The sequence below is a fragment of the Artemia franciscana genome, chromosome 10 (assembly GCF_032884065.1).
Source record: "Artemia franciscana chromosome 10, ASM3288406v1, whole genome shotgun sequence".
In the NCBI taxonomy this organism is placed as follows: domain Eukaryota; kingdom Metazoa; phylum Arthropoda; class Branchiopoda; order Anostraca; family Artemiidae; genus Artemia; species Artemia franciscana.
The window spans coordinates 28,744,814-28,759,713 of NC_088872.1; the positions used below are offsets into that span (position 1 = coordinate 28,744,814).

At 35.4% G+C, this 14,900-nt stretch overlaps 1 protein-coding gene across 1 annotated transcript in view; it reads left to right on the forward strand.

The window, feature by feature from the left end:
* Positions 1–9,134: 9,134 nt before the first annotated feature.
* Positions 9,135–14,900, forward strand: part of LOC136032028 (Golgi-specific brefeldin A-resistance guanine nucleotide exchange factor 1-like) — a gene marked incomplete in the record, with an annotated part of 78,359 nt that continues 72,593 nt past the window's right edge. The window contains 1 exon segment of the mRNA XM_065712114.1: positions 9,135–9,278. Within this exon segment, the coding sequence (XP_065568186.1) occupies positions 9,185–9,278 (94 nt within the window).

The window sequence follows — 14,900 nt, forward strand, 5'->3', positions numbered from 1 at the left end:
GTTAAAGATACTTAAGCGGAGGTTTATAATTTCCCATCTTCTATGCACCCTCTCCCCCTTCTTAGTAAGTGCAAATTAAAAAATTGAGGAAAAACTGGACGAAAATATACCTGATTAAAAAGCGATTCGAGGTTTCTTCCTTTAAATATGTGGGTGACAAGGATTAGATCAAATTTATTCCAAAATTAGAAAAAATATAATTTCTCGGTCACTAAATAATTATATTCAGTACAATTTTCCAATTTTTAAATGTTTTCTCACTATTTCGTAACCACTGAATGGATTCAGTGTCTAACTAAATCAAAATATAATTTGTTTTCAATACTGACTCAAAATTGAGTTGTATCTCTTTTTTAATACATCCTTCGCAATCCCGTGCTGTTTCTGTTCAATTGCATCCATTCACCACTAATTGCAACAAAGAGCCAGTGAGACCATCTGATGCACCCTCTACCCCAACCCTACTATTTTCAATTTAGACTTTTCTTCTTTCCCGAGGTCTATTGCCTTCCAATAAGACTTTTTCTTAGTCGACGACTACATTCCGTGGCTTGGGTTTGGTGAAATACTTCGGCAATTATATTTCCAAATTAATTGTTGTCTTGGAATACCTCGGAGATAAGTTATTTTGAAACGCCTTGACTCAGAAATTTATAGAAGGAGTAACTTTGGGACCGTGTATCCCTCCCTTGATTTGTAAATATGTCAAATAGGTGTAATAACAATGCCTCAAAAAACATTTAGTTCGATCATTAAATTGAATCTTTCAGGGCATGTTAGGGTGACGTTGAACTAACAAAAAGGCACCTTCTGCATACTATGGCTTCTACTACTACTGCTACTAGAACTACTACCATAACTTTTGCCACTACTACCAAAACTACTGTTACAACTGCCTCTACTAATACCACTTATATTACTGCTACTACTACTACTTCTGCTGCAAATGACACCGTCAAATCCAGAGACACAAAAGGGCGTATCTACTATATTTCAGCAAAGGCTTAAGGTGTTAAACATAAGCTTTTATGTATCGTTCAGGGGTATGTTGCACCAAATCGAAACTCACTATTTTTACCCAGATTATGTAAAGGGCATATCTTCAAGAGCTCAGGGACGGTTGAGAATAATATTTTGAAATTTTGAGGGCACTCTGAGAGATCTCTCACTAAATGGAAAGGCTTTGTGTGCATCAATGTATAAAAACTGTTTTTCTATATTATCTTACGCACAGCGAGGGTATCAACTTCCAGGAAGTCTTTTAGGGGGATAAAACGATTTATGGTCACAGACTTCAAGTAAGAAGTGAATCATTTAAATAATGAATGGGACTTTAAAAAAAGGAAATTTTAATAATAGCTCAAATATGAAAGGAATGCGCTTTTTATGCGGACTCCATACACATCAGATTCATCTAGAGTAAAGAGCGGGACGTTGAGGATGAAAAACCCCTTTCACATACGGAGTGATTTCTGTTCGTTTTAAGTTTTAATGTCACTCCTTATTTTCAGTTGTTATCAAATGCATCTATTCATCAAATTCTATCCATTAATAGTTACGAGCCTGAAAAAATTTTCCAATTTTTCTCAAAAGGGGAAATACCCCAAAATTGCAAGTAAAAAGCTCCAAAAAATGTAAAATTTTGCTTTTTTCCCTAGAAGTGAGATTGCGAATGTATGTTTATTTGTTTGCTTGCTTTTTTTTTCCGTGAGTAGTCGCATCGAACTGATGGTCCTAGATGATAAAGAGACGGCTCATTTTATCGGAAATTTAAAGTTCAAGTGCAATTCTTTAATCTAAAAAGTGAAGTTTCAAAAAGAGAGGTTAAAGGTTTCAAGCTTCAACAAAAATCTAAAATTTTGCTTTTTTTCCCTAGAAGTGAGATTACGGATGCATGTTTATTTATTAAATTAGGAAAACAAGTTTTTTCAACTGAAAATAAGGAGTGACATTAAAACTTAAAACGAACAGAAATTACTCCATATGTGAAAGGGGTTTTTCCTCCTCAATGTCCCGCTCTCTACGCTAAAGTTTGACTCATTCTCTTGACTCCACTTTTTAAAAAAGTAAAAAACTTTAGCGTAAAGAGCGGGGCGTTGAGAAGGAAAAGTTTCTTTCATATACGAAGTCATTTCTGTTCTTTTTAAGTTTTAATGTCGCTCCTTACTTTCAGTTGAAAAAACTTGTTTTTTATCTAATTTCTGGACGTTTTTGAATTAATGCAAGTTTTGATCTTGGCTCTCTGTACATAAATAATTAAAATGAAATTTGCATATTATTTTTTTTTGGCTAAATGGCTTTCTCATAGTTTTAATCGGAAGATTTTGAGAAAAAAAGGGAGTGAGGGAGAAGGCCTAGTTTTCTTCCAATTTTTTGATTACTTAAAAAGGCAATTAGAACTTTTAATTTTTTACGAACGTTTTCATTAGTAAAAAATATACGTAACTTACCAATTAGCTTACGTAACTTACTTCTATATTCGTATGTTTTTATTGCGTATATGAGGGAGTTAACCCCCTCGGCCATACCTCGCTCTTTACTCTAAAGCTTAAATTATGTCCCAATTCCTTAATAATGACACCTGAATCACAAAGGCCGTAGAATGAATAGTTGAAATTACTAAAAATACTTTAGCGTAAAGAGCGAGGTATTACGAGGAGGTAAACCCATCATATGCGGAATAATTTCTGTTATTTTTAAGTTTTAATGCTGCTCCTTACTTTCAGTTGAAAAAACTCTTCAAATTTATTTTTTCATTGTTTTTTTAAATAGTGCTAGAAAACCCTGCACCCCCTTCATTGAAATTCTCTTCCCCCATGACAAGATTCCTCCATTGAAAGATCTATCCACGTACCTCCCCCCCTCAACTTCTCCCCCCCCCTCAAACCAAAAAATTCCCCTGAAAACATCTGTACACTTCTCAATAACCATTACTATATGTAAACACAGGTCAAAGTTTGTAATTTGCAGCCCCTCCCACGGGGATTGTGGAGGAGTAAGTCGTCTATCTCATGGCTATATCAGAATTTTGATCCGGTGATCTTGGGGGGAAATGAGCGTGGGAGGGGGCCTATGTGCCTTCCAGTTTCTTTGGTCACTTTAAAAGGGCACTAGAACTTTTAATTTCCGTTAGAATGAGCCATCTCACGACATTCTAGGACCACTGAGTCGATACGACCACCCATGGGAAAAAAAAAATAAAACACGCATCCGTGAGTTGTCTTCTTGTAAAAAATGCGAAAATCCACATTTTTGTAGATACGGGCTTGAAACTTCTACAATAGGGTTCTCTTATACACTGAATCTGATGATGTGATTTTCGTTAAGATTGTATGACTTTTAGGAGATGTTTCCCTCTATTTTCTAAAATTTGATTGGTAAGACTAATCTTGATGAAACTTATATATTTAAAAATCAGCATTTAAGTGCGATTCTTTTGATGTAACTATTGATATCAAAATTCTATTTTTTAGAGTTTCGGTTACTATTGAGTCCGGTCGCTCCTTACTACAGTTCGTTACCACGAACTGTTTGATTTGTTTGTTTTATTTCCCCCAGGGGTACTTGCATCGGACTGATGGCCTGAGAAAATCAAGACACAGCTCGTCTGAACAGAAATTAAAGGTTCAAGGGCGATTTTTTAATCTACCTAAAAAACAATGCAACAGAAAAGTAGTGTTTTCTTCCATTTTGTGGCAGCAAACTGTGATTTCGCCCCAAAGAGGATAAGGTTGCTTTTGATTAAAAGTTCTGGTATAGCGAATCGATTTAAAAGTATCATAAAACTAGATATTGATCTTCCCAGTTGTAGAGGAACTAATGCCACGCCTTGCGCTTTTATGGATATTTACCTTGATGCTGGACTTGGCTAAGCTGTTTCTCTTGGTTTTCCATGATGTTGTTTTTAGAAATGCATAATTGCACATCAGGTATTGAGAAGCAGGGGAGAAGGGTAATTTTGAAGGTAGAAGAGGGGGAGGGGGTGGCAGATCCCCAAAAGAGCTAATTTCCATGGCAAAATTTACTAACTCTCAATGAGCCTTCAGTTAAATGTAAAAAGGGTTATTGCGGGTAGGGGGTAATTAATCTCTCATCTTTCTTCATCATGGTTGGAGCAGTAGCTGTAACCTAGTAAAGAGCGAACCACAGTCCATAGTAACCAATAGTTGAAAAACTTCTTTTTGTGAAAAAGAACTGTCTAATGAAAGAAAAATTGTCATCTGACACTAAACCAATAATGGTAATTATTGATTAAGTTAAACTTGAAAAGTGCACCGTTGAAATCAGCATGGTGAGAAACCTTGTACATTATAAGTACAGTCCTCCACCTTGAACGACAAGGGAAATCGGTTTTTTGCATAGGTAGGACTGACGTGTTACCCTTTTTTTCTACCAAGGCTAACGGATTGCCAGAACATCATAGAGAGATGTTTAATGGCTCATTCGAATGGAAACTAAGATTACTTTGTGCCATTTTTAAATGACCAAAAAGATTGGAGGGCAGCTATCCCCTCTCCCCCAATCCCCTTCCCCTCAAGGTCGTCCAATCAAAATTTGAGATAACCATTTTATTTAACATTGTTTAAAGGTCCATTAACCATGATTTCAGGGATAACATAATCTCCATAGTCAAACAGTTCGTGGTAACGAACCCGGCTCAATAGTAAACGAAACTCTAAAAAACGGAGTTTTGATGCTAAAATATACATCAAAAGAATCAGATTTTCATGCTGATTTTAAATATATAAGTTTCATCAAATTTAATCTTTGTCATCAAAAGTTAGGAGCCTGAAAAAATTTGCTTATTTTAGAAAATAGGGGGAAACACCCCCTAAAAATCACAGAATAACGAAAATTACACCATCGCATTCGGCGTATCAGAGAACCCTATAGCGAAATTTTCAAGCTCCTATCTACAAAAATGTGGAACTTCGCATTTTTTGCCGTAAGACAAATCACGGGTGCGTGTTTATTTTTTTGTTGTTTTTTTTTTCTGTTCCCCAGGGGTCATCGTATCGACCAAGTGGTCCTAAAATGTCGCAAGAGGGCTCATTCTAACGGAAATGAAAAGTTCTGGTGCCCTTTTTAAGTGACCAAAAAAATTGGAGGGCACCTAGGCCCCCTCCCACGCTCATTTTTTCTCCAAAGTCAACAGATCAAAATTTTGAGATAGCCATTTTGTTCCGCATAGTCAAAAATCATAATAACTATGTCTTTGAGAATGACTTACTCCCCCACAGTCCCTGGGGGAGGGGCTGCAAGTTACAAACTTCGACCAGTGTTTACATATAATAATGGTTATTGGGAAGTGTACAGTCGTTTTCAGTTTTTTTTTGGTTTTGGGGGTGGGGTTGAGGGGAGGGGGCTATGTGGGAGGATCTTTCCTTGGAGAAACATGTCATGGGGGAACAAAAATTCAATGAAAAGGGCGCAGGATTTTCTAAAATTACTATAAAAAAAAACAATGAAAAAATAAACATGGAAAAGCTTTTTCAATTGAAAGTAAAGAGTAGCATAGAAACTTAAAACGAACAGAGATTATTACGCATATGAGGGGTTCTAAAAATACTTTAACATAAAGAGCGAGGTATTTAGGAGGAGATAAATACCTCGCTCTTTATGCTATAGCATTTTTAGTAATTTCAACTATTTATTCTACGGCCTTTCTGATTCAGGGGTCATTCTTAAAGAGTTGGGACAAAACTTACGATTTAGTGTAAAGAACGAGGTATTAACGAGGGTACAAACCCCCTCTTATATATAATAGAAATTAAAGAATATAAAAGTTTGTTACGTAAGTTAATTCTTAAGTTACGTATATTTTTTACTAGTAAAAAAATTCGTTAAAAATTAAAATTTATAGTTGCCTTTTTATGTAACCGAAAAATTGCATGGCAACTAGGCCTCCTTCCCCATCCCTTATTTCTCAAAATCGTCTGATCAAAACTAAGAGAAAGCCATTTAGCTAAAAAAGGAATTAATATGCAAATTTCATTTTAATACTTTATGTGTGGAGAGCCAAAATCAAACATACATTAATTCAAAAACGTTCAGAAATTACATAAAAAAAAACAAGTTTTTTTTAACTGAAAGTAAGGAGCGACATTAAAACTTAAAACGAACAGAAATTACTTCGTATATGAAAGGGACTGCTTCCTCATCAACGCCCGCTCTTTACGCTAAAGTTTTTTACTGTTTTAAAAAGAAGAGTTGAGAGGAAGAGTCAAACTTTAGCGTAAAGAGCGGGGCGTTGATGAGGAAGCAGCCCCTTTCATATACGAAGTAATTTCTGTTCGTTTTAAGTTTTAATGTCGCTCCTTACTTTCAGTTAAAAAAACTTGTTTTTTTTATGTAATCCCTGGGAAAGGATGTACGCGGTATCGGGCGTATCGGTATCGCATGTATTGGTATCGGGTGTATTGGTATCAGATGTTTGTTTTTTTTTCATTCATGGTTTTATGCCTTCTATATGAACATTTGGAGAACATGTCTTTGCTAAGGCTGATTTACGTAATTCTTAGCCAATGCTGTTTTTACTATAATGCCAAGAAGTCCGGATTTACAACCAAAATTTAAGTGTTTTTGAGACGGGATTCTTCTTAAGGACTTTTAGGGTGGAATTTTGCAGGGGAGGAAATTCCACGGGAAGAGTTTTCCATGAGAAAGAAAGTTTGTGGGGGACTTTCCAGGAAAAATTTACACCTGGAAGAGGGGATTTCCTGGCATTACTTGAAAAATCGTCACACATTAAGAAAAAAAAATTAACGAATAGAGGGTTATTCTGCATATTAGGGGGGCTACCCCCTTAGAAAAAATAAATAAAAATGTCATGGCAGTGAAAGTTACCAAAAGTTGAATTTAAAGAAAAAAACTTTTTTCAATCGAAAGTAAGGAGCAACATTAAATCTTAGACGAAGAGAAATTATTCTGTATATGAGACGGACTGCCCCATCTTTAATGCCCCATCCCCACGCTAAAGTTTGATTCTTTGTCACAGCTCACAACCCTTTAAGATCAACTCCTGAAATATAAGGGATGTTTAATTAGAATAAGAAGCTGTCCAGGTATTGAGGATAAATTTCAGATAAGCAAGCATTATGGTGAATAACCCATGTTAAACTGTCAATACCTAAGTTACACAAATACGTTTCCTCATTTGTTTTATTTTTTTGTCAAAAATGGCTAAGATTAATTTAAAAAGACGAAGCTTTTCTGAGGGAAGTAAAGAGCGAATTTGAAAGTTAAAACGAATTTTTTTTTTTACTTCTCAGCCTATCTACCATACATCGATAAAACTAGTATAAATAAATCAACTGTGATATTTCCTTATTTTTGTAGGATTATAGAAAACTAGCGCTTGACTGAAAACGCAATACAACACAGGAATTTTTGTACAGTAAAAGCAAATCATTTAAGGTAAATTTCAACAGTATGAAAATAAATCATTTTAGCATTGTTGCTTAATCGTTTTTGTTTAATTTGGCATCGCTTCTGCACAATGAGCTCAGTCCAATGATTGACTGTCGTTTTAGATCGGAAAAAGAACATTTCAAGATTATTTTGTAGATAAGTTCGAAGTAAAGCAATCTTGACAGTATTAGGACTAGTGACTCACTTTTGAATTTGTATCATGACGTGAAATTCTCTGTTTTAAGTGTCAATTCTAAATTCTTGGTTCAACCTGCCTAAGACCATAAGTAGGCTTGCCTTGTTTACCTCTCATTCTAGGCAATCTAATTTTGAATTCATTTTCTAATTAACAATCTAATTGATTTGTGAATTAAAATGGAATAGTTGTGGGCATCAAGTCATGGCTAATTGTAAAAATAGCCAAGAAAGATAGTCCAATTCAGTGACAAGCAATTCTGGCATTAATCTGCCCTTAATAGGTTTGTAAAAAATGATGTTAGTTCATTTGTTAATACATATGTCTATCTATTATCCGTCCATGCGTCATTCCTAGGGCAGTAGAACTAAGGTAGATAGTCATAGAGATAAAATAGTACAGGCAAGGCGATTGATTCAATTTATAAACTTAAACATTTACACTAATAAAAAGTTAATTTAATGTTAGTTTAACGACAAGTTGACTGGAATTGCAAGGGGAATAAACGTCGTAATTATGGTTTTTTGTTTTAATTTTTGCAATTCGTATTATGGTTTACTTGTTTTTCATTTCGCGAAATACTAAGGCGTTTTTTTTACAATTTAAAATTGTATATTACCCCCTATTTGAATTATAGCTGGTGAGACTAAGATGTTACCTGATAAATGTGTCTATATTTTTTGTATTCTGTTTAATGACTTCGTACTTATTAAAATAATATTTATTTTATGCCTAGGTTTTTAAGATAATTCTAATTGTATGCTGAAAGTTACTGATATTACCGCTCGTGTAAGACTATAAAAATCGTTATGCATTAATTTGTTGTTGTGAGGCTACGTGCTCATTTTTTGGTCCTAAATCAATATTCTTGTTTTTTATTCTCGGCTAGTGTGTTTAGAGTAAAGTGCTATTTTTATAATCCTACAAAATAAAAAAATATCACAGTTGGTTTGTTTGCATTAGTTCTATCAATATATGGTAGATAGGCTGTGAAGTGATAGCTTTTGCTTATTTTCAGTTTCAACTTCGCTCTTTACCTCCTTTAGAATAACTTTGTTTTTTAAAATTAATCTAGAGTAAGCTGAATATGAGTGCGGCGGAGTCTACCTCCCTTCTTATCGCAGGTAAATGTTTGTAACATTTATTTTATAACTTCATTTAATTAAACTGATTTGATTCATATATCATAAATTTAAATACAGTGATGTGCAACTATGTACCAGCTATTATTAAGGAGCGGCGGTGGGTCATTTCGTAGTCAAAAAGAGGATCAGATGCCTCAAAGAGTGGATTTGAATGCCCAGGGATTTTAACTTTTTTATCCTTAAACAATGAAACTGAAAAATCGGGATGCTACCAAACAATTTACAATTATCAATATATACAAATGGACAGCAAGAAACATCGGGCTTATGGGGCCGGTAGTACCATATCTTGCTTAGGCCCTGCTGTAATCTGACAGAAGAGGATGAGACGTAACTCATAAATCTGAATACGGAAGATGGCAAAGTTCAATTCGGCAACGTGGCGACTAGAATGTCTAGAAGAAGATGAGTTTGATTCCTGGTAAAGATAAAAATGAAGCCTGATAACAGTGTGTTTATTGTACAAGGAGAGATATATGTGCTACTTGGTGCCTTAAGACCCACGAACAAATGGACATCAAATCCTATTCAGGTAACTTTTTATCCCAGGTTAGCATAGGCTAGCTGAAACTTCTTTGGTAGGCTAGTATATGACAGTCTAGGCTAGCCTGTATTTCAGCAAGAAAGAAGGTAACAATATAGAATAGTGGCTCCTCTGAAGGAAATGCCATAATAGCAAAAGAGTAGTTGCATTTCATTCCCCAACAGAATCTGGTAAATTTTGCAGTTTTCAACCTTATTTAGCTAGGATGAAAGTGAATATATCACTTGATGTCTTTTTTATGCCGTTTCATAATTCAATAATTGCCTCTGTGGGAAACTATATTTTGATCCCTTAAAGGGACCAAAACCTGCCTGATTTTTAAAAAGAGCCTGAAACCCTCAAAAGTGACATTGCATTTAAATTGGGTACTTACCCATTATAGCCACCACACTGAAGTTCTTGCTCTGGCAGAACCAGTTTCTTTTTGTAGTTTCTTTCAGCTTAGCATGAGATTATAGGCTATAGACAATACAATGTAGCCTACAATTTTGTTACAATAGGCCTATTTTATTTTAATCAGACTTAGATAGCCTATATTTCACTAAGATTAATCTTAACTTCACTTCTTGAGTATAGTGGCTATAAGAGATAAGGACTGGTTAAAATTCTAGTTAATTGACTTCTTGCTATCTCAGAAAGGGTTTAGGTTAGGAAAATAAAACTTTCAGAGATGAATATACAGACTAAAGTGTGTCCTGGGAAGGTATTTTGAAGCAACTACCTGCACTCCTTCTCCCTCTAGAGGGCCCTGACCTTTGATGACCTTTAAAAATAGGCCTATGTGTGTTATAAAAGTGAAACCTTGCAAAATAGATCTTCTATTTATTTAAAGTACAACAAAATTGTTTTCAGCTTCATAACTTTGCTCAATTCTATTTTATAAGGTTTTAAAGATATGCAAATATATTTCCTAAATTTTGAAAAAAAAACATTGATATGACTCAAAATTCTACTCAAATAACAGGAACTGCACTTTCAGAACTAAAGGCAGAGAAAAAGCAACTAGTAACTGAAAATTAAGATAAAATGTTGTTTTGTCAAAATTTCAATAGGTATAGACCTGTCATGTAGGCAAATTTCAGGGCCCTCTAGAGGGAGAAGGAGTGGAGGTGGGTACTTTAAAATACCTTCCCAGGACATACTTTAGCCTATAGATCCATCCCTGAAAGTTTCATTTTCCTAACCTAAACCCTTTCCAAGATAGCAAGAAGTCAATTAACTAGAATTTTACCAAGGACTGTAAGAAAATATTGTCCAAAGATAAAGACAATAAGAAAATTGTTATAATTTTTGAAGGATTGTGGGCTCTTTCTAGAAATTTCTTCAAATTTGATTTTCATAAGAATACCCCAGCTATTTTATTAGAAGCACTTCTTTAAACTTTTGGTCACTATAGGCTATTTTGAGCCCTTTAAAGGCTCAAAATGTAATTTCCCCCAGAAACAATTGTTGAATTATGAAAGGGTAAAAAGTGATCTATTTACTTTCTTTTTGTATCTTTCCTAAATATAGACAATAGGCTGATAACCTTGGACATGGTTTGTACAGATCCTTTAAAATAAATAACCCTCTTGGTCTACATAACTAACTCTGAAGTTTTGAGCCAATTGAACATCCAAGGACAGGTGGTAAATTTTTTGTAGTTCATATTATTGACTTCCCAATAAAGTGAACATACCACTTGATGCCTTTTTTTATGTTCTTTAGGAATATAATAATCACTTCTATTATAAATTCAAATTTAATCACTTTTTGAGCTATTGGAAATGACCAAAATATAGGGTATAAAAAAGGCTTAGAACATTGGCCTCAAACTTACTGTTTTGTTATAAATCAATTTCTTATGTTAAATAATCTACAAGCACTAATTTTCTATGATTAAGTTGGATAAATAAATTTTATTTTACCATTTATGCCATTTTCTTCTTCCTTGATGCCAAATTTTCAATTAAAGTAATGTGTTTTTGGTTGTTTGTGACAAGATAATGCTATGTTTTCTTAGCACCAAAATTATTTATAGTTAGGTTATGCTAGGTCAAAAAGTGCTTAAATTTGAATTTACAACATAAGCTATTATTATATTTATAAAGAACATAAAAAAATGTATTGAGTGGTATGTTCACTTTATTTGTAAGTGGTATGTTCACTTTATTTGTAAGTCAATAATATGAACTGCAAAATATTTACCATACAGGCTTCCTCCTCTTTATCTATTGAACCTATTTGTAAACAGTTTACATATTTCACAGCCTTTGCCCCAGGGGCTTTGAGTGTTGTGTTGTCCTTGGACATCACCCCAAGTCCAGTGGACATTGTCCACCATGAGTCAACCCAAAATCTCAGTTATCCCTTAGTCCTATGACTGTCATCTACCTTATATCAGCCCTAGGATGGATAGGTGATTGAGTATGTATCAACAAGTGAAAATGACATCATTGTGTTGCAAGAACAACACTTTGGTTTTGTCATTTTTTTTTTGTTCCTACTACTCCAATTTCAGCTTATTTCTAAACAGTGGTAAGGGTCTAACCTCTGCAGTTTTTACAGAAAGTGTGGACCTTAACCCAGATTGGTGAATATGGCTTTGCATTTTGGGAAGCTTCATAAAACTCTTGCCTGGGGCCAAAAAGGATGGTTTTGCTTGTCCTTGAGCCAGAGCCTATAGTGTGTGAAGTGACTTAAACTTTTATAGCCTATGTCTATAAAAGTTGCCTATGTCAGGGTTGTGTTCTATCCCCCTTTATATGGATCATTTTGATGGACTTCGTCTTAAGGAGCACAGGAAAGGCAATTGGAGACCATGGAATCAAATGGGGAGGAAGGACGCTCCTGGACTTAGATTATGCTGATGATTTAAGCATATTAGATGAAAGTGTGAGCAAAATGAATGAATTTTTAGAGGTTTTACGAGTTCAGGGTGCTAAAATAGGCTTGAAAATTATGTTAAGAAGACTAAGTCACTAAGGCTAGGAATAAGTGAAGATGAACAGGTGACCTTAGGTAACGAAAAGATTGATCAGGTTGGAGCTTCAGTACCTTGGTAGTATTATTAGTAAAGATGGTGGGAGCAGTGAAGATGTTAAAAGTAGAATAGCCAAGGCTCAAGGTGTTTTTTCACAGTCAAAAAAGCTTAGAAGAAAAGGAAGATAAGTCTGCAAACCAAGATTAAAATATTGGAAGCTACAGTGATGACAGTGGTCAAATATGGCTCTGAAGCATGGACACTCCAAAAAGCAGATGAAAATTTACTAGATGTTTTCCAGAGAAATTGCCTACAGATTGTTCTGGGTATCTGGCTGACTGACCGTATTTCAAACAGTAGGTTGTACAAAAAGTGTGGTTCAATCCCGCTTTCTGGGCTATAATGAAAGAAAGGTTGAGATGGCTAGGCCACGTTCTATGGATGAAGGATGACAGATTACCGAAGATTGTCCTTTTTGGCCAACCGTCTGGGGCTACACGGAAAGCAGGTCGTCCTTGTCTGGGTTGGGAGGATGTCATAAATAAGGATTTAAAGGAAATGGGAACTTCCTGGGAGGGTGTAAAGAGGGAGGCTTTAAATAGATTAGGTTGGAGGAGGAGCGTGCGTAGCTGTGTTGGCCTCAGGCGGCTTGGTGCTGCAGTGAGTTATTAGTAGTAGTAGTAGTATTAGAGTTTATGCTTTGCTCCTTTTTAAGTGGTGATGTTAAAAACTTGGTCTACAGCAAAAAAGTCAACTTTTGAACTAAGACAAGTAGATTTTTTTTGACGGCAGTCAATAGCTCTTGATGAGCTGATCAAAGTATATGTCATCCATTTGTTTGGTAGAAAAATTCCTTCATGAGATATACCAGTTTGAAAGTTTAAAGGGGTTGATAACTTCAGTAATAAGGTACACACTGAAACCAAAAATAGGCCAATACAGAAATGGTATAAGATATGCCTCTTAAACTTTAAAAGTTCTCTCATTGCTAAAGAAATTAGACTCTATCCTTTGTCCCTTTCTAAGTGATGGTGTTAGAAACTTGGCCTATGGCAAAAAAGTCAACTTTTGAACTAAGACAGATAGATTTTTTTTGATGGTAGTTGATAGCTCTTGATCAGCTGATCAAAGTATATGCCATCCATTTTTTGGTAGAAAAATTCCTCCATGAGATATACCAATTTGAAATGTTAAAGGGGTTGACAACTTCAGTAGTAAGGTACACACTGAAACCAAAAATAGGCCAATACCAATTGTGAGAAATATAGGTGAGTTTTAAGCAACAATTGGCTTCTATTACTAGGGTAACTGAGCGCCCAAAAGTGACTGATAATGTAAGTGATATGGTTCGAGCCTTTGATCTTTGTGATGAGAAAAAGATCAGCCTACCTCAGTATCTGATTTTCGAGCCAGATCAGGTCCCATGTGTGCCAGGGGAGACAACAGCTACGTTAACTCGAAAGGTTAATGAACTCTACATGGAATTTAAAAGCTTCGCTGAGCTCCATAAAGCAAGGTCAGTCATGCAAACTATTCCTGAAATGAAACCTCCCCCACCCACAAAACCGTCCTATTCAGTTATTGTGAAAAATCCACCCAAAAACTTGAATAATCCTGACGCTCAAAAAGATTTCCTGGATAAAGCTTGTGGGGGTGTCAGTTCAAGCATAGTTGTTTTGAGGCCTAGGAGGGATGCATGGCAAGTAGTTCTGTCGGAAAAGGGTGCTGCCAATAATTTGGCAGATGCATTAACCAAAGCAGACCAATCCATTAATGATAAAGTGAAGACTCCTGCCTTTTTCGGTATAGTACGCCGAGTGTCTGACGGAACATCTAAAAGTGACCTATGCGATCTCGCTAATAACTGTACAGAAGTTGTTCAGTTAGGAAGTACGAGGTCTTTTCGATTAATGTTTGAATCACGTGACCACCTAAAGTATGCCACTGAGAATCCCCTTGTTATTGGTTACGAGCGTCTACCCATAACTGAGTACAAGTTTTTGCCTACCCAGTGCCACAAATGCCAGTGCTACGGCCATACTGCAAATAACTGTAAAGCTTCCCCAAGATGCTCTAAATGCGCTGGTGACCACCAGAACTCCAAAGAAAACCCGTGTCAACTTGTCATGAAATGTGCTCTCTGTGGCTCCTCCGACCACCCCTGTTATTTGTATAAATGTCCAGAAGCACAGAAACTACTGCTTAAGAAATGAACAGTCAAACAAACACAAGTACAAGTACTGTACAAGATTTTATGTTTCTTACTAATTTATCACTGTGCAATAATGTTGTTCTTAATTATTACGATGACCAAAATAATCTGTCCACCAACACCTTAGCTAGGCCTGATAGCCCTTTAAACCAAATTAACTGTAAATATCTCGACACTTTTGATTTTTTGAAAAATGTGAAACCTAAGCTAATGGAAGAGACCATACTTAATGTAATTTGCTTTAATATCAGAAGCATACAGGATAAGTGGGCTAATTTTAAAGATTTAATTTTAACAAATGGTTACTGCCCTTTCAACGTAATTGGAATAACAGAGACATGGCTTTCAGAAATTGCTGATACTAATGAATTTTCCCTCACTGGCTTTCAAGCTATTCATATTGAAAGAAAATTAACCAAGTCCTCTGGTGG